Below are 25,868 nucleotides of genomic sequence, written 5' to 3' on the forward strand. Positions count from 1 at the left end.
TGAATCAACAGTAATCAGAACATCAGGGTATCATGTCCACAATCATGTTGGGAGAGAACAAGATGCCATAGAAAATCAAAGACATGCAAGTAACGATCCTGCTTTCTGAGAAATAATCTACAGATGAAATATCTATTCTTGTCTGAATTGAACTTGACTAAGACGTTTACTGGTGATTGAAGTATTACACTATAAGCGTACATGTCAGAAGTTGCCTAAATCTAAACTTGCTGGAACAAGATGTGTATTTCGTCACAACACCATATCTATGAATTTGACTACAATGTTTTAAACCTGATAACAGTCAATCACACAAATTTCATCTATTACGGAAATGGTAATGAAGTTAAAAATACGCATATTTGATAATTAATATACATGGATTTTTATTAAAATCTGGTAGAATATTGGGTAAATGTAATCAGAATTTGTTGAAATCTTCAAATGAAATTATAACATGCACAAATGCAACCCAAGATGTACTTTCATCATAACAAGTTTTCTCAGTCATTGCCACTAAACGACCATAAATAAATTCAAGTGTTTGAATTTCAGCATATTTAACTTTCAAAACGAACAACAGTTTGCCATATTTCACTGAATCAAACTGTACATGCACCAAAATCTGTCAATACATATCTAAAATGAATCCAGATGGACAGATGGGACCCAAATTAAAGTCTTCTACAAGTCATTTGTCTATTCAGTAATCAACTGAATCTGTTGCTTGCTTGTATCTTGTTGTTTATTCAGATTATCTTGGTTTAAGTGTCCAGTATCCTGATCCATATCACCACACTGATCTGCAGCTTGTACTGTTTGGTTGGTGTTTCCAGCTTGCTCTTGTTGTTTAGCTTTTAAGAGCATCTCAATTTCCTCCAATGGAGCCCTTATCCTGATCTCTTTCTCCATCATTATGTCTAGTATGTGTAACAAATCATCCGGGAAGTACAGTATAGCATCCATGTATAATGCCTGAATAAAATAGGTTATTTTAGTAAGTACATACAATTCATACAATTGTACCAACAATAAAGCATTTGATGAATCACCCCACTAGATTTAGGACATGTAAGATAGAATGACCTGACTGAGGCTTTTACAAGGACAAAAATACTTTCAATAATAATATACTGGTATTTATATTTATTTGATATTTCAGCATGAATTCCTACATTTGTTTTATCTACTTCATCAAAATGTTTTATTTATGAATACAAAGACACATTAAAATGACCAACTTGTGCATGTTTGTGATGCTGTCATATCAACAATAGTACCAGGATGTGTGACTTACATGTCTAAGACAATGTACATTGTATTTACATTGACAACTCACTGCTATGCAATTACAATAACATCACATATGGATATGAGATGCACATCCCCAGTGGTTATTAAAATATTACTTATTTTGACATTATAAATACCTCTGTAATTTATGTGCATGCGTTACTAATAATTAAAAGCAAAAACGATAGCAATCTTACATTCTTAATAACTCTCACCTTAGACCAGGGACAATGCTGCAGTGATCTATAAAATATAGATTTGGCTCTTTCTTTATTACCATGATGAACCTAATAAATAAATAAATAAATAAATAAATTAATTAATTAATTAAATAATTAAATAATTAATTAATTGTAGTACCAGGATGTGTGACTTACATGTCTAAGACAATGTACATTGTATTTACATTGCCAGACAACTTTAATTAATTAATTAATTAATTAATTAAATAATTAAATAAATAAATAAATAAATAAATAAATAAATAAATAAATAAATAAATAAATAAATAAATAAATAAATAAATAAACACTCACAAGAAACCTAGTAAATAAAAACTGCTGAGAAGCAGTATGAATAGTACTGTAAGCACTGAACATAACTCACCTCAAAGTATATGTACATTCTCCATATCAGTATGCAATGTCTGGCATTTCGGCATGATGTAGATCTCTCAAATAAAGATCTAATACGGTGAGTGATTCCTGTGGATGGCAACTGCCAAGTAGTATCTATAATATGCAAAGAAGCAATAATACATGTAACAAGAATTAATTTATTGTCCATAATAGTAACACTATCAAGTTTTGTTTCCAAAAATGTGTTTCTATTTTTATATGTTAGTGTGTAAGTAAGCTACATTGTATTTACAATATTACATGTGTTATATAAAATTTAAATGTTATTTTTTTTTATAAAAACATCCATAAACTCCCAGACTGTCAAGGACTTTTCAACAAAACAATAAACAAATTTCACAATACAATATTTATTTATAATGCTCTAATGAAAAATAATAATTCATAATTATATATATTATTATGAATTATATATAATAATAATTCTTAATTTTATATATAAGCTGTATTGTAATAAATGAATGTTCAAAGTAAAGAAAGTTTAGATAGAGGCACTGTGTGCTGAGAGTATTGGAGATGTATTAAAAGTTAAATAGCCTTACAAACAAGAAACTTAATATTTGTCTGTTATGCTATTTGAGATGTACAAAACTATATTTAATATATTTGATTTTACATCTGTGGTTTTCAGTCTAATTTATTGCAGAGCACCTCTACAACAAGTTCAATTTAAATTTGATTTTTTGAAATAAAAGAAATTGGCTAATAATAATTAGATAATCAGTATGCATGTTTTTCATTATTAAACTAATCATCCATGAGATACAGTGGAAAAGCAAAATTTACTCATCATTATGCAAATTAGGTGATTAATATGCACAGATTTATTCAAAACTAATTAGGTCTGTGTATATAACAGATGACAAAATGACAGTGCTTAAGTGAGGTGATTGACCACAAAATTGAAAGCTGCCTGTGACAAAAGTACTATTGCATGAAGCACGTAAACGCCTATGGGAAGGAAATTGGTTTAGCCTCTACATCAACCTCATAATAGCCATTCAATTTTAGTCTACAGCCAATTTAACTTGCTTTATTGTTAATATTCAGTAGACTATGATTTGGAGATAGAACTTTCCAGTTTCAGAGTTGTCCCACTATATCTGCCTCATTTCTCTGATGCATAAGTATTACTGGTAAAAGTATGGTTTTAAATACTGTTCTGTCTTCATGTTATATATAGTTCTAGCTTTATGTTCTGTAGTTCCATTTTTATGTTGTGTAGTCTCATTATACTATATGATTCTATGCCTACATTACAGTATAAGAAACTGTGGCTGTTATTTAATTTTTATGTTATGTAGTTCCACATTATATCACCCTATTATTATACTATATGATTCTATGCCCACATTATAAAGATACTGTGGCCGTATCTTCATGTTATACTGATCTATCTATATGTTATATGATTCCATCTTTATGTTATGTAGTTATGAAGTGTGCTATTTCACTTGTTACTTTGACAATAACACTAGTTTGTCAACCTTACATGTCTTGTTGATATAACTTGTTTCAAAGTAACTTATTTAAATAATAATACAGTAACTGTAAAATGACTAATTTTCACTGGGTTTAAATTTCACTGATTTACCATTTCAGGCATATTCAGTGGGTTTTAAATTCATGGTTTTATCGCTTAGATAATGTGTTCTATGCTAAATTTGATATATTCACTGGGTTTTAATTTAGCGCATTTTCCAGTCAGCGAAATAAGCAAAATTAAAACCCAGTGAAGAATTAATCCTTTTACAGTATATTTATATTACAGTTTTATATGCAAATTTTATTAGTAATACTAATCAGGTCACATTCATATTTAGTAAAGTCATAGTTTTTGTTCATATGCAAATAATTAGTAAAACCAGAAATAGTTTAGAGAATGCAAAATAATTGTGAACGTATTTACTGATCTAGTGACAAAGCGTTGAGAGACCCCTTTGACAATAATGCAAATCACATCATTCCACTGCTTTCAGTGGAGGAAGTTGTTGATCCAAACTTAGTATCACTGTATTATGTCTTCGTGGTCGAGTAGACTTGGCATTGACAACTGTTTGAAGTGTGAAATTTTGCATACAGGTATAGTAAATCTTTTTCTTTTTTTTTAAAAAAACAACAACAACAACAACAACTAGGCACACAAGATTCAAAGTTCTACCAGGATAATGAGAGTAATTATTACTTTATAAAATAAAAATAATATTATTTTATATTTCATGAAGTTAACATAATTTCTCACAATTAAATCATTTATATTTTTGCATAAAATTGTGTTAACTGTGTTACAATTTGTAAAAAAAAAATCAGTTTTATTGGCATATGTTTAGACACCAAAGATGTTGAAAAAATGTGCAGCGAATAATGTGAGATTTTGCATTCACTGTGCAGCTAACAAAGTTTTTCTATATATACTAAATACATGTCATAACCACAGCCCACAAGCAAATTTATGTAAATAGGACGTCATATGAAAAGGCCTACTACAAGGGTCACCTTTTCCATTCTTCACGATTGCCAGAGAACAAGGTTCAGCACCTACTGCTAAAAATAACTAATCAAGTTACAGCATCCTTCAAGCATTGAGAATCTTTAAATCAAATAACATACAAAACCAATGCAAAATAGAACTCTTGGTTCATTTGTAAACTTAAAATATGACTAGCTGTCAGATAGAAAGAGTTGACATCAAAAGCTATTTATATTAATCCTTTTCTGAATAAAACCTTGCTAGTTGAGCATCTAGATATCACATAGTGACTAAGAATTCAGGATGAATACAAAAACGACTTGTGCTTATCACTGGAGATATAAATTAAATATATGCTGGTATATATATAATAATATATATATAATATAATATATTTTGTATCTGTACATATATTATTTTAAACTTAAGGTGCCTTATAGGAAAATATAACAATTGTACAGGAATATATCTAAGCAAAATGTTGGCAGAAAAAATACTACAAGGGAAAACAACACATATGTTACTACATTACTTAAGTAACATTTCCAAGTTTGCAAATGATTACCGGTAATCAGCTATTTTAAAACGTTAGGTGACACATGTTTTACCTTTTAAAAATTGCTAATTGCCTCTTTAAAAAAAAAAACAGCACACAGTGAAATCGACTACAATGAATCTACTGGAATTTTGATAATGACATTTCTTTTCACAAATTGTGTACTTTTCAATCAGAAGATGTCTGAAACTGTTAGTAATGCCGCACAGCATTCTGATAGCTTAATGGCATTGTTGACCTATTGGGTCAAAGGACCTGTTGTAGGTCAACTCATGCCAAAGAAAAAAAAAAGTTCTCAGCTTTGTATGAAATCAATCAAGTGTTCTAAAACATTGGCTCAAGATAAAATATACATGTACTTGAAGTTTACATATATTTCATAGCAAACTATGACTGACTGAAAAATAAGTGATGCTGTTAAAACCCCAGAAATCAAAGTTAATTCAGTGTGTACATCAACAGTCAAGATGCTGCTTTGTGAGTCATGTTTTGATTCCTCAATTGGGAGTTTCTGAATTGATAGCGTTCGCATGTTCAGTTTTGCGTTTGCGTGACCTAGGGTCAAGAAACTCTAAAAATTTGCACACTATTCTGCCTAAGGGAAGAGTAGGAAATCAAACGAGCGATACACCGCGATCATTACCGCGGTGTACCGCACAACGCCGGGGAGAGCCGTGGACTGATTATAATTAGGGGTCTCTACCGCTGTACCGGTCTCTACTGCGGTCCTCGGTAATGTGTGAAATACATACTTAACAGTTTCTTTGTGATTCCATGAGTCATTGTTTTAAAATGAATATGATATGTGCGCTTGTTTAGTACATGTATTTAGCGTAAATTTCCAAAGTGATGCGATACAATTTTTCATGGTACATGTAGGTATACCTTTATTACACTGGAATAAAGTTTACAATTGAAAAGAGGACAATTTACAAAGTTTCAGCGTGTCCAAGTCGTATCCTGGTTCTTGATTGATTTGGCAGTATCATGTTCACCATTTGTGTCACACTCCAGAAAAAATGGCCAACAAACGAGAAACGGGCAAACTAATCAAAACAGGTTAGGCTGTCTGCATTGCACTGACAATGACATGATTATTTTCTGTTTCGTTTCATAAATCTTGCCTTGCGCATGTATTCTTGGTTGACAGAATCTTTTTTAAACAAAAGACATTATTTTTCTGTTACATGTTCGTGTTCCATGGTACTCGTAAGTGTGAAAGGCATTTTGAATGAATAATTATTGAGTTTATGATACCGTACAATAACGCTAGCTGGCTCGATTAGAATTTCATTGCATGTGAACCGCTGAGGTCATTGCCCGTTACTGTGCCAACCGCACGTAGTTCAAAAGCACCTGACGTTGTTTTTTTGTTTTTTTCACTCGAAATGAAAGCGATCGAATACTCTGCGTTCAAAGTACGCTGCCCCGAGTTTGAAATTACAGTAAATTGTAACGCATGGATTTTATTTACATGAGAAGCAAGAATAACGAGCATGCAAATTATCTTTGGCTATAGGGTAATATTTTCATATTTTTTGCAGGTATATTGGGAGTTGAAAAACTATGTAACGGTCATATTTTACTCTGTGAAACACACACGTACCATCTCAATATCAGTCCATTTTTTCTGAAAAATAATTTTTGCAACTGGAAATCCATGTTTCTCACCTGTCTTAAATAGTTCTTCTAGCTGCCCTTGTTTGTACCCACCCACACTCACTTCGCTATCTTTAAAAAATGTTTCAAATATGCCGCTGACTTCTTCCGGGTTGCATGCCTATCTGTGCTCTTTTGACTTTTTATATTTTTGACCTACCCTTCCTCGTTGCTAGGTACAGTAGGTTATGTATGCGCAAATAGAATTACATTGCGTCTGATGGTAATTCGGGAATCAGCAATTGTACATAACACAGTGCAACAACCCTCAATGGTGTTTTTTCTTGTTAATTATAGCTTCCCATAGTTCCATGGAGGAAAACATCGAAACAAATGAAATTTTGGAGAACCAAAAACACCACATTTCTGTAACATGTGACATGGCACTAGAACAGTATTTACATTCGCTCATTTTGAATCAGATCTGAAAAAAAGAAATGGCATGCATCATGGTACCATGATGTTCATTTATGTACAAAATTAATCCATGAAATCCATTAATACATAGCCAAGATCTGGTTCTTAAATCGCAGAAATGCTTGATTTTGATGAATTTTTAGCATTAAAATGGTTGCCATTCATCTTGAATCAGATCATCAAACAAATGGAAGTTCACATGTACATGTAATCTCATCTTCGCTAGCCAAGGTCTAATCAAATATGCATATTCTAACAGCACCCCCAGTAGTCAGTTGAGGCTAATCATTGTCCAATCAGTTTGCGTGTTACAAATCTCTCTTTGGCGTTTTATTTTAAACAAAATGGCGGTGCCCATGAATCGTGATATTTGTGATGATAAAATTGCAAAAGTTTTCGATGTTGGTGCCCTCAACTTCGCCCTTAAGCCTTATCAGGTACAGGCAACCAACGCAGTTTTGTGTGGGAAGGATGTCTTCATAGCGACAAAAACAGGAAGTAGAATTTTATTTTATAATTTGGTACGTGCAAGCGCGCCCAATCAGGTCTCACTGCTTATGATTCGCAATTAGCCTATGCGATCCCGCAAGGTATCGTGCAGAGGCCTATAGCTCGAAGACACAAGACCGTGCGATTCTGACGATGCTGTAATCTATTACATGTAATATATGTGTATATGAAGTTTCAATTTGAATGTGTGGACTTGTGCACACATGAATAGATATAAATCTGTTTTCTGACTGTGATAGAGCTAGAACTAATAATCACATCTGGAACAATTTTCAATGGATATGAAACAATATATTCAAGTTATGATGCATGGTAAGGGCCATATGAGCAATGTTTCATTTCTCACATCCTTGTATATACAATGCTTCAAAGGTCAATTGAATGAATAGCTAATTGACATTTCCATTATATCTTTGAACAAAATTAGTCCAGGCATGTCTGAGAAATGATGACAAATGGATATATGCACATGCACAAAATCTAAAATATAAGTCCCAGTTTCAACCTTAAAACCGACGAGAACTAAAAATATTAGAGGGCTGATAACTGGTTGACAAACAATCATAGCCAAATAGGTTGTGAATAATTGATAGTGACTAGAAGCTAGCTTCGATATACACAGTCGTTCACAAGTTTCAAGAAACCTAGCCAGCCTATGTATGATATGATGTAATATTTCTTGACATACCTGAAGCGGCCACTTGATTTCTTTGCACTTGCTCAAATGTCTGCTCCCTGAGTTGCTCTGCAAAGATGGCATACAGAAAAGGCACCGGTGTGGTTGATTCGTGCAGAGCATGATCAAAATAGCGTCTAACGCGACCTGTTATGTGTGACCTTAGCTCCATTAAGATGAACAGGTATAAGAAGGTGGGACTGTTTGGAAAATCAGACAGCGCTCTCTGAAGGAGATTCCTAACAGGTGTCAGTGTAGTGGGATGGTGTACCATATGGTAGAAATGCACTCTGACATATAAGGTGAGAAGCATCTCATAATCTAACAGGTAGTATTCGGAAATGTTGGTAAATCTATCCTCTGGTGGCTCTGGTAATTTACACTGGTTCCTCAACTCAGAGAGGGATTCCTCAAAAACAACAGTTGCAGCTTTCAGGCCGACTGTCATATACTGGAAGAGTGCATAGCAAGTGACAACATGCGTAACACAGCTACCAACAGGAACACACATGGAGGAATGAGAAGAAACAAGATCCTTGTAGCCTTGCAGCAATTTGTGACATTCCATTTGATACACACTTCTTGCCTTCAAAATACTGACTGAGTTGACCGGATTACTGGAGGACGATGTGTACATTGCAGGATCTGCAAAATTGGTCAATATATGTAAAGCTCTCTTTCTTCGAGACTCGTCAAGAGCGATTCTGACATGATGTGTTGGCGTGCTGACCAGTACATCAAATCCAAGCTCAAGTTCAGTGTATGTGCGGCATAGTTTAGCAGCAGATTGTTTCATATCTTGGCTTTGTGTATGTTTACTGAGTTGACTATACATCATTAGTGCAGTATCAAATATCTTTCTTGCTTCATCAATGTTACCAACCTGCCATTCAAACTGAGCATACATTTCCCACAGAAGAAGATTATTTCTATTGTGAGTTTCTTTTAACACAGACTTAGCAAACTTCCTTACTGACTTAGTCTGATGCTTAGTTCGCTTCCCTTTGATCTGTGCAGCTTTTCTGGTTTCATACTGCAACCAAATGCATGTAAGATGCGTCCTGGCCACTCCTGATAGTACAGATAAAGCCTGTGTAAAGATGTTGATGATGAAGTCGTTTAAATCTTTAGAATGGGAACTGCAAGAAAATTCACATTCAGAAAGCAGCACCTTCTGCTGCAGTGGCTCCACTATGCAAGCAACTCCTCTATAGTTGATAGCCCAAGCAAGCTCTGATGTTGATAGTGTATTCTGCAGCAGCTGAGTAGGATGCTCAAGACTGACACCAAAGTATCTCTGACTTTGATAGCATGCTGTTGATGTTATTGGACAGGTAGACACACCAAGAAACTGCAAGAACCTCAAAATGATCTGAAACTGATGATCCTGAGTAGTAACTTTGAACAATGATGAGCTGATATCATCAAATAAGACAAGTCTGTCTGGATCCTCACAGTCTTCTTCAGTCTGTCCTCTTTTAACATCAGGTTTCCAAGGCAACCAGTGACATTGCTCTCGATAGTTTTCAACATCACTCCATACCTTCCACACAGGTCGGTCAATTTTGATGAAGTCATCCTCAACATCTTCTTCATCATTTTCATTCTCCTCTGAAGAAAATGAGAATGACATTTATTTTTTCCTGAACTTCACTAACTGATGCGGTAAAATTTACTTCAACAATTGAGGTTTAAAATATAAAATGTGTGTATACTCGGAGCACAATTATATATGCTAATTTATAGATATTCCAATGTTTCTAGTACATGATCTAGTTTGATAGAGACAAACAGATAATTTGTTTATGGAACAATTAGCTTTGATTTATCCAAGTATACAACTGAATGTATGTTACTCACTCTTAGGTACACAAAATACACAGTTAAACCATTGTATGTGAATAGCAACACAACAGCCCTGAGATAAAAGTAAGTATATGTACCTTGTGTAGGTAATACCAATTCCTCCCAGCCTCCTTTCTCCTTCTTATGCATCCATTTATTCCAACCCTTGGCTCCATGTTCACCAAATACAGGTTCGCCAGAGTCCCAAAATGTTTCGAAGAATGCTATCTATAAATTACACAATATACATAGCACTTTGTGAGAATAATGAACTGCAATGAGAATGAATGGACAAGTGACTTATACCAATGGTTTGTAAATGAAAATCAGTGGGATTAGGATTCCTACAACTTTGTGAGCATAAAAAACATCATAATCCGATTTGAACTGTTTTACTGAAGCCGAACATTGAGTAATTTGATTAGGTGCACCAAAGAGTCAGACTCAAATTGGAACAAATAGATTTTGCTGTCTTAAATCATGTCAAGTCATAACATAAACATGATACTTTGAGTATTGTACTAAAAATACATTAAACTTATCTACCTACAGTACCCACCCACACTAGCATTATAATTTCTGCCTTTATGAAAATCTGCAAACACAGCTATAGCTAGATATATATTCACTGACCTGCTGAGTGGGTTTAGTCGATTCATCAAGCTTTGCAGGACTAAAACAGTTGAATTCTATAAGCGCTTGAAAAGCAGCAATAGCTTTCTCTGTGTGTCCACTCTGTCTCATATACTCACACTCCTGGGTGAACAAATCTAAAGACAAAGAAATTATTTCAAAGACTTTGAATTTACTGGTATCACACAGTACATTTGTCAATACAATCTGTGTCAGGCATATATATATATATATATATATATATATACACTGTAATTCCACTATTTCAACATCATCAGAGACAGAAAGAACTAACAATACAAATGTACATTCTCTATTGACACGTAATCGCACCATTGATAAAATTTGTCTTATGTTGTCTCTCGTCTGTCAAAAGATGTTGTCTAGTATATTCTAGGTGAAAATAGCCAAGGTGAAAAAGGTCAGCATGATATTCAATGGAAATATATTTTAATTTCTATAATAATTTAATTGTTTGTTTTGTGTTGATCCACTGTCAAAAAAACAAAACTCATCGCCTCATGCTCAAGTGCCATAAAAACAAGAAATATATTATTTTTGTTTCTTGGCCATTCAATACGACATTACTTCATTTTAGTGTGAACAAAATAAAAATCCCAATTTGGCCAAAATTCTGGATAACAATTAAGTCATGTTCAAAAGTGAATAAAACTGAAATGAGTTAGCCATATTGAATACAATCTGAAAAACAAAATGACGTGCATCAAGTCCAGGTCCCTAATGCCAAAGCATGTACCAAGTTTTGAAGAAAATCCATCAGTACGGGATCACAATGATATCTGTGTACTCAGCAATAACCCCATAGTATTTGGAATGTAAAGTGTACTATAATCTAGACATGCCTCGACAGTTATAGTGAGTATAATTGGTACATGTAATATATAACACTTACCAATCATATAATCTTCAGTATGCGGCAATGCATTGTGAGAACGAAATGTACCACCAACAATAGACTGTAAAGTACTCAGACATTTCCCATATAAGGTCATAGTCCGACTAAATGTAAATGATGAGAAAGTGGACTGAGAAAATATCAAATACTGTTGCCATAGCAAAGGGTCATTAGGATGAAGAAAGGCCATCTGTTTCCAATGTTCCAATAGCTTAGATGATGTCCAGAACTCTTTGCAGAGTTCAAGGTGTTCCACTTTCAGTTCAATAGATGAGGGGTTCTTCTCAATGGCGTTTTCAAGAATAGATATCTTCTTTTCAGCAACAGCCAGCGATAATTTCTTCCCTTTTTCAGTCTCTGGGGAATCATCCATTGCAAAGACTCCCATTTTCACGCCTTCATCTTGAAACCGAACAAATTCCAACCATGCTTTGACATCATGTGGGCTTTCATGTGTCATTTTATTGAACTCTGTCGTTTTCTTCTTTATCAATTCACTCCTGGTTTCTGTTTCCTTATCTTCTAGTACTTCGGAAATGTCTTTCTTTTGCATAACTCCTTGTAAATACTGCTGTGTTGCTGCATCATGAATGCCAAGAGGATCAACCAAATATATACTTCTTTGTTGTGGTGTGACAGTAGTGATTTCAACCATTGATATGCCTAGTGGTATATAAGTCATCCTCCCACTTTGTGAATGTCCACCCGGTTTGCTTTCAAACTTCGGCTTAGACAAATCTAAAAGCCTGAGGTTATCATCATTAAGTAACGAAACTGCATGTTTCCCATAATATCGATCAGAATTGTTCTTTTTTTTCTTTTGCACTTTGTCACTATCTGTCCACTTGATACTTTGTTTCTTTCCCAGTCCTAGGCATAAACGATGCTGACTGTGGTACCTAGCAGTGTCCAAGTAGTAAAGTGACTGAAACGCTCTATTATTTTTATCACCCTTCACATCTATTCGAAAGGCATCTTCAGGTTTTAAAACAGTTTCTTCAACCCAATTTGTTTCTGGTTTCAAAGGCTCACTATGGAAAAAAAATCAAGTGAATCGTGAACTTCATGCAATTTCATACACACTTACAATAATTGACCATGAATATTTATTTTTTTAAATTTCAAAAACACACTCAGGTAAATTACTGTATCTTTATACTGTATACTTTACATAATACTGAATGAATATAGGAATTTTATTTGCAATAAATGATCTCTTATAGTACTATCTTAACATTTAAGAAATAGTTCTTTGTGAAAAGTACAACAAGGTTATACAGAATATCACCAATTTCACATGATTATTTTCACATTATGCCGTCTAAATCATCAGAGCAGACAAATAAAGCATTTACCTGACAATGTGTTGTTTTATCACTGGTGATTTTCTGTGATGTTTTTTTTGCTTCTTATGATGTGATTTCTTATGTTTCCTTCTTCTGTCGTGATCAGCAGTGTCAGAGGACTCACTAGAATGTCTATTCTTCTTTTTACTTTGTTTTTTGTGTTTCCTCTTTTTTGTTTCAAAGTTTGAATGGGTCTCATCACTTGAAAATCTTCCGTGCGAATGAAACTTCCTTTTCTTGACCACATAATGACGGTCTTGAACTGACTCATTGTTGGAAGTGTCATAATGATCAAGCTGGCTTTCCGTCTGTTTAACCCTCTCCTCTACCTCTGATGCACTCTCACGTTCTGTTTCAGTTCTCTCTTTATGTAAATGAGCTATTTTCAATGCATCTTTTGGTTCAAAGCTGTCATTGTACAGCCAGTCAAAATTACCAGCTCCTAAGAACGTACAAAAACATTATTTATTTATCATTACATTTTTCCAGTTTGCATAACAATGAACTGCATTTATTAAACAATAATGAATACCCCACAGCACAATAATGATATTGTATGAGATGAAGGCAGTATTGCAAGATAATGTGTAAGCTAAAGCAGAACACATCATCATGTCTGGACATTTCTCCGAATCTGATACAACTGTGTGGGGGATTCATTTTTGTTGCCATGAATCACCAGAATCAGAATTGAAACATTTAGGCAAAATTTTGGAACTTTTGTTGAAATGTATTTAGGCAGAGGGTCCGAACCCACCTATTCACATAGTTCATACCTACCATAGACTCCGGTCAGTCAAAATGACTATTTTGAACTGTAGGCATTAATCAGTGATTCTGCCGGTGATGGAGAGATAGAATCTAGGTCAGAGGAAGCCCCATGACCCCAAGATTCTTTTTCCATTACGTCACGAACCACATGACCAAGGCCATATGACGACGTAATAGATGGCTGTCGAGGAAAATAAAGTATTATAGACCTCTAATACAGTCGCAGTAAACCACCTGGTAATGGAAGTGGGGAGGCCGGCCTGTCCTGCCTGCCTGGGCCGTAACACAAAGACATCCTGAATCCTTAGTACGGTTTGGTAGCAACTCCGTGCTCGAACCGAGCAGAGAAGCAATTCCTCCTGACCCTTGGGGCAGACAAAATTTGACAGCCGGTGGATGACGATCAGGTGAGGATCGTGTCCTGGGATTTGGTTCTAGGCGAGAAACCCGATTCGTGTCTTTAGCACAACTTACAACACAACTCCTGTACGTTCTCAATGGTGGGGGGACAAGGCTGACCTGTAGCCAACGATCGCTGCATAGGACAAACCCAATTTCGTCAAACAGGTGTACGAAGGAGCCTGCTACCTGGCCAATAGAGGGATGGTATGGATCAATTTCCCTTCCTCTACACCAATCAGTGTATGCTCGCAGCATAGCTATGTAGGCTGCATTGGTGGAATCCCTGTTTGCCCTGGCCAGGAACGTTGGCAGCCCGCTCAGATAAGGCTTTTGTATGTGCAGGTTTAATGAGAGCCTCTATGCGTGTAAGTGATACCCGCTGGGCTCGTTGGTAGTGCGCTGTCTGGTTGGAACAGCAGGTTTGTTAAGTGCCGAAGCACTACTGGTGTTTCGACTAGCACAGTGTTTACTCTAGGACGCGCGATTGCGCGATTCCCCGCCTACTACACTTTGTGCGCCCTTAAAAAAATACTCCAAGGGCGAAAATCGCCCCTTTCTTCACTACCCATTGAATTATTTTAATGATGGTCTGTGCAAGGAGCTCCATGGTCTGTGCGTGCATTGGACTGCAACGCGCCTAGTAGCTTGCTGTTGCAAATAACAATCATCCTCCCGCATATTTCGTTTAAAATTGTGCGTCCTTATATTTAAAAACATTACATTGTAACCTTCTTCGGGTATGCGTACGTAAGTTGGAATAGCCCGCATTGAGTTTCTGGAGTGCGTGTGTGACAGGGCGACGCGTTAAGCAACTTGGCGAGGCAACAATAAATTGTCCTTCCCGCTTGTTGCGTGATTTAATTAATTATCTCGCGCGTCCAAATCATTTAAAAATATTTATTATTATATGAATTTGCAGAGTTATATGTAACAAAACACCACTTGATGTATGCGTCACGTTTAATAAATTACGTCGGGTTTTCGATTCACCCATGGAGCTCATGATGCACCGTTGTTTCACGGTTGACATTTCCGGTGATACCAACAGGAAACTCATCGTGCCAGCGATGATTTCGATTGAAGATCAACTTTAATCATGTTTACTCAAGAAATAAACGTAACTACAGGCATATGGCAAGAAAAGTGCTTTAAAACAATGCATGCAGATCGTAACACTTGCTCAGTCAACGCAGATAGCATCCCAGCACGAAAGACTAAGGCGCCATGTTGTTGAAAGTTTGAAAGTTCATCGCTACCATATGGAAGCAACAAGTGACCTGATGCGTGAATTCACGTTTTTAATTGGATAACTGCTTGACACGCTGTCAAGCCCGTCAGATCGGCACAGCTCTGTAGTGCGTAGTTTAGAATTTCCGATTGCAACTAAATTAATTAAACAATGAGCTTACATTATGTTTTTCTTGGTGGGGAAACGAGTGTGTACCCAGTTTTTTGGAATTTCCATCTTTGGCGTAACTGGGTAACGGTGTTATTTTTTGGCTGATTTGCGTAATTTATACAAAGCTGTATGGAACGAAAGTGTTGTACGTGTGAAGTTCTCGCTGAACCTACCCATGCTAGATCACATCATAACAAATGACTGTCTGTTTTCACCCCTAAAAAAACAAATCACTATTTAATGAATCGACTAAAAAAAGATACCATTAATTCACACACAATACCAAAAAATATTCCCATTTGTAATCTATTAGCGGTCTTGAAAAAATAATATTTTTACTATGGCGAACTAGTTAACACCCCCCCCCAACTTACGCGTATGTAACAGCCAAAACAATGAATTAATGAGTGGTGCACGCGACTAAAGCGTGTCAGTCTTGCGTTAATTATAGCAGCCAAAATGAAGCGGTCGCGTAATTTGATTACAAGTTTTTTCGGCCAAAAAGGCGAGCCAAAAATCAATTCTGAGAGTGCAGCCACTGCTTACAGTACTAACAGAAATGATGTCATTCAGAATTTGCCAAGCACTTCGTCTGAACCCGAAGATGCCATTCAGGATTTGCCAAGCACATCAACCGATCCCGATCCGAGCTTGGGCAGCACGAAATGTGATGGCGGTGACACCACGGCAGCCAAAAAAAAGAAAATTGATGTTTGGAAAGATAACTGGTTGGCGTTATATTCATGGTTGGAAAAACCACATGACGAGTTTGGAATGGGCTGTCGAATCTGCAGAGAAACTGGCAAAACTACGCCATTCTCAAGCGATAGAGGATGCAGTAATTACAAGACATCGACTCTAATGCGACATGCTGCCAGCGCCAAACACCGGGAAGCCTTGCGGGACATCACGATGCGTTCTGATATGCAAACGGTGGTGTCGAATGCTTTGATACAAAAACAAGATGCAGTGGTTGTTGCAATCAAATCTGTTTACTGGCTAGCTAAAGAAGCCATAGCAACTGATAAGTATTCAAGTTTATTAGACTTGTTAGACACCAGCGGCTGTGAGCCTGTAAAGAGCCTTAATATTGCCCGCAACGCATCTTATCGATCACACACAACAGCCGAGGAATTGCAACAGGCTTGTGCGGATTCGATAAAAGCCAAAATAGTGAATGATATTCAGAAAAGCGAGTTCTTCAGCCTCTTAACCGATGAAAGTACCGATATATCAGTTACCGGCCGACTTGTTTTGTATACCCGTAGCGTTACCCCGGACTTTGACGTTCAATCTAACTTCGTTGGAAACCTTCACCTTGTCGAAAAAGACGCGACTTCTATAACAGAAACACTCTGCAATTCCGTAAAGGAAAATGGTCTCGAAACAACGAAAATGCTTGGCCTGGGAAGTGACGGTGCGTCCGTAATGGTAGGGAGGAAAAACGGTGTGAGTGCTAAATTAAAAGACATAAACCCGTTTCTTCTGAACGTACACTGTGTTGCACATCGGCTCGCTCTATGTACAAGCCAGGCTGCGTCAACGCTGGATTATTTGAAAGAATACAAAAATATTCTAACCAATCTTTTCTACTACTTTAAGGCATCTTCGCTCCGTTCATCGCGACTACGAGAGGTGGAAATAATGCTGGAAAGCCCACAACTCAAAGTAAAGGAAATTCACGAAATACGATGGTTTGCTTTTTATGATGCGTTGCAGACAGTGTACCGTTCGTGGAATGCATTGGTCACATTTTTCGACGCGCAGAACAAATCCAAAGACCCGAAAGCCGTCGGCCTATACGACAAATTAACACAATATAAATTTGTCGCAGTTACCCATATTTTGATGGACATTATTCCTATCGTTACTCGTCTTAACCTCGTGTTTCAGAAAGATGAGATTGACATCGCCGCCGTGAAGCCATGCGTCAGAGCAACCATCGAGCAATTGAAGCAGTACAAAGAGGGAAACGTGAAGGGGTTTTACACAACTAAGTTCCAAGACGAGGTCAAAGTCAGCGATGATGGGTCTTTGCAAACGTCTTTAATGGGCCATAATTTGAAGAATAGATCGAAACAAATTGGCGTCGTTAACAACGTGAAAAATGAGTTTATCAATAATTTGATAGACAATATAAATACACGCTTCCCGGAAGAGAGTACCAGCGTCATTTCGGCATTTGATGTATTGGCAATGCGTCATCTCTCCTTCGTACCCGTCGACCAATTATCAGATCACGGCAATGAGAAATTGGAGACTCTGATCGCACATTACGGTGTTGATAAAGTAAACAAGGAGGGCCAAGTTTACAAAGCTCTTATCGATCCAGACGAAACCCGGCATGAGTGGTGTTTATTAAAAACACTTGTGATGCAGCAAGCTTACCCTCGTGACAATTTTACTTTACTGTGGAAATTGATAAACACGAATCATAAGGCCACGGTACCAAATTTAATAACTTTGGCAAAGGCAGCTGTTGTTTTGCCTGTGAATACAGCAATCTGTGAGAGGGGATTCTCTGCCCAAAACAAGGTGAAAACGTCCATCCGAAATCGATTAGAAGAGGCTTCTTTGAATCGTCTGCTCACCATCCTAGTAGAAGGTCCTCCTCTTGCGAAATTTGATGCCAGTGAAGCTCTCAAATTATGGCAAAGCAGAAAATCTAGACGTATTTTCCAGGTTTAGAGAAAATAAAAATAGAATACTAAATACATGTTTCAGCTTTCCCTTTCAGCTTTTTGTGTTTTGGCAATTATTACTACAATTGTTCATGAAACATATTGCATGTTGTGTTGACAGGATTTCTCTGATTGTATGGTAACATGTGCAGAATGTTATTAACATTAAATAAATAACAAATAATGAAATTATTGTGTGGACTATAATTATTATATTTGCAAAATTACATACCCGGTACATTTCAGAACACAAAATGAAGAACATAACAATTGGTAACAAGTGGAGAAAATAATGAAAAATTACTGCCAATGTTTTTATTAAGAAAATTTATGCTTATTATAAATTCCCCCCTTGTTACAGAAAATCCCCCTCTATTTTGATCTGAAGGGGCGACAATCCCCCTCATGAATACAAAGCTGGAGAAAACACTGCTAGCATTTCCGACAGAAGTGGAAACTACATTGTAGGCCTTGCTTGGCCAATTGGGTGCGACCAATGATAATATGCAGGCGTGCACCTGTTGAAGTTTTCTCCGGTGTCCGGTGAACTAGTGGGAAGGAAGGAAAGGCGAACACAACACAGTGGGTCCACAGAGTTAGTAGCAAAGCGACCCTGGCTCAGGCTCCTGGAGTCAACAGGAGTGTTACATATGTCGGGAGCTTGGTGTTCTGGGGTGCGGTCTAACCTTGGACCGTCCCACAGCCAAAACAGCCTGGAGGCCTGTATGAGCCACCCCGTGTTCTGAAGACGGAGCCGCCCTGAAAGGGCGTCTGCCTGACTGTTCCTCACTCCTGGAAGGTGGTGTGTGGTTAGCTCCACATTGTATTCCAGGCACCAAAGAAGGGACACTGAGGGAATGCTGACTAGGCTTAGCGCTACGCTACATGCTTGCAATAGCTAAACCAAGCTTACCTCTGTGTCAAAAACTCCATGCCCAGGAACACCAACTGCGCGTTGGGTCGAGGTGGGACTTGTCGATTTACTAACGAGCCCAACTGGTGAAGTAAATCCTGTGTTATCCTGACGTGTTTGGCTATTAACCCTTTGTCCAGGATGTGTAGTAACCAGTAGTCTGGGTACAAATTGCGGTGTACCGACCACGTAGGGCGCTGTGCATAACCCAAACGGGGGACACCCGAAATTCAAATACTTGGCCCAACTGGGAGATTCGAAGGAGATGGCAACTCGCTGGGTGCATCGGTATGTGCAGGTAGGCCCCACTTAATTCTAGTAGGGCTAGCCAGTCGAAACGGTGGATGGAGAGAAGAACCCTGTATGGTGTCCCCATGTGGAACCGATCGAGGAGCATGTACTGATTCAGTCTGCCTAGGTCCAGAACTGGACGCCCGCCACTTGTAGATTTGGTACTGACACTGACGGGGGAGATGAAGATTTTAGCGTATTCCGCAACCGGATGTCACCACCTGGAAAGGTCCAGGGATCGGTCACCCGCTGTCATCAAACTGGACTACACCGGCGCAATCTGTGTACAACAGGGATATGTGGCCATAGGTTCGGCAGTTGCGAGGGGGGTGCTCTCTTCTCCCATGAGGTGAGTTCCCCAAGGCCTGAGGTAGCCACTAAGTTGTGACCTGGCCACTCGCTGAACACATGCCTGTCCCCCCGGCTGTAGAAGTGAGCGTCAAACACGCTTCCCCCACTGCCGGGGTAGACGTCCGCCCAGGGAGGGTGAAGAGCCACCACCTGGCTCTTTCCTCCCTGGGGGCGCGCCACTACTCTTCCCTCCCATGAAAGGGTATGAGCGCTTGCCTCCTGGCTGACTCTGGCTAGTGGACGACGCCCTAGGGCGTTGTGTTTTCTGTGCTTGGGGTGCCCTCTGCTTGCCCTTGGCAGGGCCAACTGGCTAGCGAATTTGATCTGAACCCTCTGGTTCATTGCACTCCGAAGCTCCGAGACTGTACCCACCATTCCCTGATCAAAGAGGGTGGAAGATGTCCAGTCTGCGTCACTGAGGTGGAGATGTACCCCCTGACTCAGCTTGTCAGCGAAAACACGTGCATCTAAGGCCTCGTAGCACAGTAATGGCTCCGGCCAAGTGAGCCAGGTGATGTCGCACGTAGATGTGCGGGAAGTGTTGCCTAAGGTTTTCCCCACCCGGGGGCCTTAAGCTTTACGTCCTCCTTGGCTGACCGACGTCCGCCCATCATCACCGTTTGCGTGTCCTGCGCCCCATTCTGCACTCAAATGGACAGGGAGAGACGTGCCGACAGGGTTGCTTTGGATCCCGACGCCTGTGATCCCCTAAGCGTTGAAGCAACCTTAGGTGGTCGCCTTAGGATCAAAGGTGGGGGTATTTACATGGTATCACTAGGATCGATGATACTCTGCATCACCCCAAAAGCGTGGCTCACCGAGTCATTACAGATGGAAAACTCTGAGGGACCGCCCGGAGTATCGGCTGTATCCGACGCGAGCGAACTGCGTCACCTTTCACTTTAAATATGTGAGAGGGAGCATGTTCGACTGTGCGTCTCATGACAGGGTTGGTTCCCTCTGGGGACGCCCGTGGGTCTGTAAGAAGGGAGTCCAAAACCCACAGCGGAGACCGGACACAAGGATAAATTCGTTACCATTACCGCGCGACAAACCCTGGCTGGCTGAAAGTAGGGGGGGTCACCGTGTGCCCTGCCCTGAAAGCCCTGCCCCGAGATCGGAGTATTGGCTGCCAGCACCCAGTTGGCATTCAGTGCCCGAGGCTCCAGAGGAGGCCCGGTGCAATTAGCCTGAGCCTCGGCCTCACCCAAATTAGTGGGAGCGCCGCGGCTGGGAACGGGGGTTCCCCGGAAGAGACGTGTTTGAATGCAAACATGCTTTCGTGTTTCTTCCTGCTTGCCCACCGAGGGGCTGCAGTGGACAGCTCTCTCCGACTCCCAAAAAAAAAAAAAACTGCAGCAAGCCCTGGTGCTGTCATTACAACTATTTGTTTCTAAATACCTAGATCAAGCATACAATGAAGACAATATGCATGAGGGAAGGAGACGTAACGAAACCAACGAGTGATTAAGCTCCGTCGCCCGGGTTTTATTTCTTTGTTGTAAAAAATATTACACAACAAAGAGAAAAACGACACGAGGGTAAAAATGACAAAGAAAACTTATCCTACCAGCTACAATGTCGGATGCCGGGCAGCGGCAACAACCCCAGCTAGAAACCCGGACAGGAAAAAAAGCAGGCGATCCAGGCAGAGCTCGCTAGACTTGATCTCCATTGGATGCGGAGAAAAGTCAGTGATTGTACAGCCGTCTATGGCGTCGCCATATCGGCTCGGTCGTGTGGTTCGTGACGTAAGGGAAAAAGAATCTTGGGGTCATGGGGCTTCCCCTGACCTGGATTCTATCTCTCCGTCACCGGCAGAATCACTGATTATTGCCTACAGTTCAAAATAGTCATTTTGACTAACCGGAGTCTATGGTAGGTAATTGAACGTAGTGAATTTACATTATTGTATGACCCACATATTTGATGATTTGTCAAAAACGAACAATATTTTTACAAGGCAATCTGAATTTATTTAGTTTTGTGCCAGATTCAAGATGGCTGCCTCCATATAGTAAATACTGGTGAATTATTTGCATTTATTTTATTACCACTTGTACACAGCTGACTGTGTGTCTACTAGCTTCAGCAGAGTAAAGTGCCTTATCAACATGTTCATCTACTACTGCATATCTGATCCCACAGGTGTATAGCTGCCGTTCAGCAGCTCTAGATTGCGACCAAAATTACCAAATCCCAGGGATTGCATCAGTGCATCATGGGAAATGTAATTTGCATTGTCCACCCAGTTGTTCACTTGGTACACAGCTGTTTCAACCGAAGGTTTTAATTTGGTAAGTTAACATCATGCATTACGTTATCAGATTTCAAAGAAACCATTGAATAGCTCACGAAGCCCACAAAATCTTTTTTCATGGAGCTCCTTATTTAGTTCTGAAACAGTGCATCGTCATAAATAATTGTTTTTTTTTATTTGAATGACTAACTCAATGTAGTTATTGCACAGTACAAAGTGAAAAAAGGTGCCAACGAATTAAAAACAAAAACAAAAAAACGGCTCTGTGGCACGAGCATACCCAGTTCCCAGATCTAATATACATGAATATGTGCGTGACACATATGTTACAAAAAGGTCTTGAACACGGACAATATCAGGGGCGTTGACGATGCCCCTGAAGTGGCTGGACAAACAACTCACATCATATCATTTCTTATTAGCTCCATGATATTTTATCACTTGCATCAACTCCTTAATTACATAAAAATACCTAGAGATTGAACAAACAACTCTGGATTAACACTTTGCATTTGCATAAACCCATGACTGACAGTCTTTCGCTTTCCTGTCGCTTTTATACGGAAATCGCACTGACACTGTAAATTAACATCGAAATTGTATCGTGGATATATTCATGTTTGTACCACAGGCATTAAGATTGTTGAAAAGAGTGATTTTACGGAGCACCCAAAACGATGTTTCACGTTTGAGTGTCATTTGCATACTGAAAACTGGCGGCCATCTTTCCTTTTATACACCCGGAGCTGCGGTTTAAAATTCCTAAGAAGGAATTAAAATGGTTACACTAACTATTAGAACACACATTTAAAACATACAAATTCTGCAAAACTTACTTTCCAAAGGATGATAATGATTTAAAAAAAAGAAAAAGAAAATACTATTGAAAAAACAGGCAATAATAATAAAAAAAGCGCTATAAATCAATAAAACAGGAATACAAAGTATTGAAGGAAAAAAAATATTTATGTTAATTTGCCAGAAGGTGTCGGCTGTCCAAGGTTCGTGTTATTTTTAATAAATTGAGAAACTGGTATTTGTACATTCAGGTTTGTATCACCCATTAATTTTAAAAAGGTACAAGTTTAAGTAAAAATATGATCGACCTGGGACAATGATTCACAGCTGATCCCCGACCCAATCTGATTAAAATCTGATGTAGTGTCTGGCCTTTAATTATTTTGGCTATAAACTTATTTTAATTTAATTTTTTATTACTTTTGTTATTAATGCCTTTTTATTTTATTATTTAACTTTGATTTTGTGATTTTTTCTGCCTATGTAACGAAACCCACTATCATAGATTTTCGTCAACGAATCACAGACCTCCTTCGATAGCACACATGATGACTTCACTGGGCAGTCAGTGGCAAACACACTCAAATAAAATGGCGGATTATACTAACGTTAGCGACCGGGAAAACACAGCTTTTCGGTAAGTTTATCATTGTCAAATGCAACGAAAGTCATTTTTTATTTTTATATTTATATTGTGGCTCGAATGGTTCGAGTTTAGATCATTACTTTGTGTAGTTATTCTGGGAGTGACGATTTTGTTTCCACAAGTTCGACCGAACATGGGAATCTTTTTCCAGTCGCTTGCCCTGGAGACGGGTGATGTTTTTTTGATGATAGGGCCAAAATCATCTACGGTATTAAAGCCGTAGCTGTAAATATTCATCAAAATGTATCAACATTTTGTACATTATACAATAACTCTTTATTAAAGTAATTGAGCTGATTTGAACTGGAATAAAATACTTTTTATTTGGAACACATCGCAATTGATCAGGAAATATATTTTTGCTCCAATATTCTGTGTCGATGCCATGGGCCAGTGACCGTTTTACAATTTAAAATCAGTTTGCATTGTTTACTATAGCTGTTTACAGTGTTCTAATCATAATGATTTACTTATTTTTTTGCTTCCATTCTAGATAATTATGCTCAGTGTTTGAAGTAAAATTTAAACGATGACTGAATAAACAATTAACCTTGGCTGCTGAAGATGTATCAGGAAGTGTACACATATGTTGGAAGTGAAAAAAACTATTCAATGTAATTACAAAAATTGTAAAATGCTGTGAAATTTCTTTTGTAAATAAAATATACTAGTAATTTTCTATTAATGGTTTATCCAAGTGGGCAAAATATAATGTACAGAAAGATTGCCCGTAGAGTATCGCTACACTGAAAAGTAAGCAACCGACAGCCTGTATAAAAGGGGGACTGTGATTGGATGTTACTTTAATACATAGACATCGGATCAGATCCTTGTTGGCTTTCGCAATTACCAACACTTTAACAAATAAATACTAGATCAAAATAAAATAAATATACAAAAAAAGCCAAAACTAGAATCTTATTTTAATCAGATTGCCCCCGACCATGTGTGAATCACCACTGTCGACCTATCCTGATGTATGAATCTGATATCATTGTTGATCGTTGATCAATTATCTCGAGCCACTTGGCAATCCTGGGCACCAGTGTCACGGACATTAACGCCATATGCTCGAGCCTTGGGCCTCGGTGCATCATGGGGTGTCAAGGTTTACATTGACCTCAATAATCGTACTGTAATAATCGTTCACAATAAATGTCAACGATGTACCAACACAATTTCATGAAACATACCTGGTTTTGATGTTTGTGCTTTTTCAACTTTATCAATACTCGGTGCACCAACAGAAGGAAATATACTTCGTATACTAGAACTTACATTTGATGTGAAACTAATTCCCTCTATTGGAAATAATGGTCTTGGCGACGTCGCTCTGTTTCCGTCGTCCGCCATTTTTACATGAACCATACGCAGTGAATTGTGGGATGTAAACATTGGATGCTCATTTGTTTTGGTTGGATTCTACTGCTATTGCGTGGCGCGTGGGGCAATAACTTTAGTCATTCACGGTTCGTAATCAGTGATTATAATTTGCTTGCATAAAATCGAGAGTTGTAAACAGATAAGATGAACATCAAATAAACTATGACAGATAGCGCTGGTAAGATCTTTGTTATTTGGAGTAAGATGGAGAGGACGACAAATATTTCACTATCTTATACTAAAATATGTTTCTTTAATACAAAAAAATAAAGTCTAGCTGCATTATTCCTGCAATTTTCTTCTTTTTTATTGCAAATTATTTTTGACCAAATTGAGTGTGCACACTTCTTTTTCCAGTGGTTACCAAATACGCTAGTAAAACCACCCTCGCTCCATGAAATAAAATACAAGTGACGATTTAAAAAAAACACAAAAAACAATGTAACAAACGTCCAAAACTCCACTGCGATTGTCTTTAAAATTTCTTGCACAAATTTACTTTTTAAATTAACAATAGCAAAAGTATTGTAACCAAAATACCTGTAGTTGCCATTACTATGTAAATCGACCACCTGTATGAAAGCAGCAGTCTATTAAATACCTAGTTCAACAAAACCTTTAATACACATGATTTATGCACTGTAGAATTAGATGATAGCTTATTAATCTATCATGCTCTTGTTTCTGCACAGAACTTACTATCTCCACCACATTAACCCAGCATGGACTCTAGGAATAATACATACTTTCCTCTCCAAACCAAACCAAAACGAAACAAAATAAAAGCAACGCAACGCAACGCAGCGCAACGCAACGCAACGCAACGCAACACAAATATAGCTTATTAATAAGGCGGAGGAACAAAATCTGCGTTTCTGCTAGCCCTATTTAAATGTAATTTCATTTTATTGTTAAGATGGTTAAAGTTCGGGCGTTGGATTGGCATCATCAATATTATGATATTATAATATCACCATATCACTTGGGCAGGTAACAAATCGTGATATTACCCTC

At 38.0% G+C, this 25,868-nt stretch overlaps 1 protein-coding gene and 1 long non-coding RNA gene across 2 annotated transcripts; one reads left to right on the forward strand and one right to left on the reverse strand.

Annotated features, from left to right (window-relative positions):
• Window positions 1–361: 361 nt before the first annotated feature.
• Window positions 362–24,846, reverse strand: LOC100374500 (nuclear exosome regulator NRDE2-like). The gene is made up of 9 exons (XM_006823787.3): window positions 24,665–24,846; window positions 12,969–13,401; window positions 11,611–12,644; window positions 10,698–10,834; window positions 10,163–10,292; window positions 8,232–9,830; window positions 1,900–2,024; window positions 1,509–1,580; window positions 362–975 (listed from the first exon to the last, which is right to left on the reverse strand). The coding sequence occupies exons 1-9, from the start codon at window positions 24,837–24,839 to the stop codon at window positions 700–702; spliced, it is 3,981 nt and encodes a 1,326-aa protein (XP_006823850.3). The 5' UTR covers window positions 24,840–24,846; the 3' UTR covers window positions 362–699.
• On the forward strand, window positions 3,953–24,150 carry LOC144363592 (uncharacterized). The gene is made up of 4 exons (XR_013422769.2): window positions 3,953–4,013; window positions 21,916–22,064; window positions 23,331–23,462; window positions 23,965–24,150. It is a non-coding gene; the product is annotated as an uncharacterized LOC144363592 (long non-coding RNA).
• Window positions 24,847–25,868: the final 1,022 nt, after the last annotated feature.

The sequence above is a fragment of the Saccoglossus kowalevskii genome, chromosome 2 (genome assembly GCF_978046115.1).
Source record: "Saccoglossus kowalevskii chromosome 2, keSacKowa6.1, whole genome shotgun sequence".
NCBI classification, from domain to species: domain Eukaryota; kingdom Metazoa; phylum Hemichordata; class Enteropneusta; family Harrimaniidae; genus Saccoglossus; species Saccoglossus kowalevskii.

Coding starts and splice junctions, on each gene's coding strand:
- LOC100374500 (XM_006823787.3), bottom strand. CDS start 24,839: ATGGTTCATGTAAAAATGGCGGACGACGGAAACAGAGCGACGTCGCCA. Junction 2,025..8,231: donor AAATCAAGTGGCCGCTTCAG/GTATGTCAAGAA, acceptor TGCATATTATAG/ATACTACTTGGCAGTTGCCA. Junction 976..1,508: donor AGCATTGTCCCTGGTCTAAG/GTGAGAGTTATT, acceptor TATTTTATTCAG/GCATTATACATGGATGCTAT.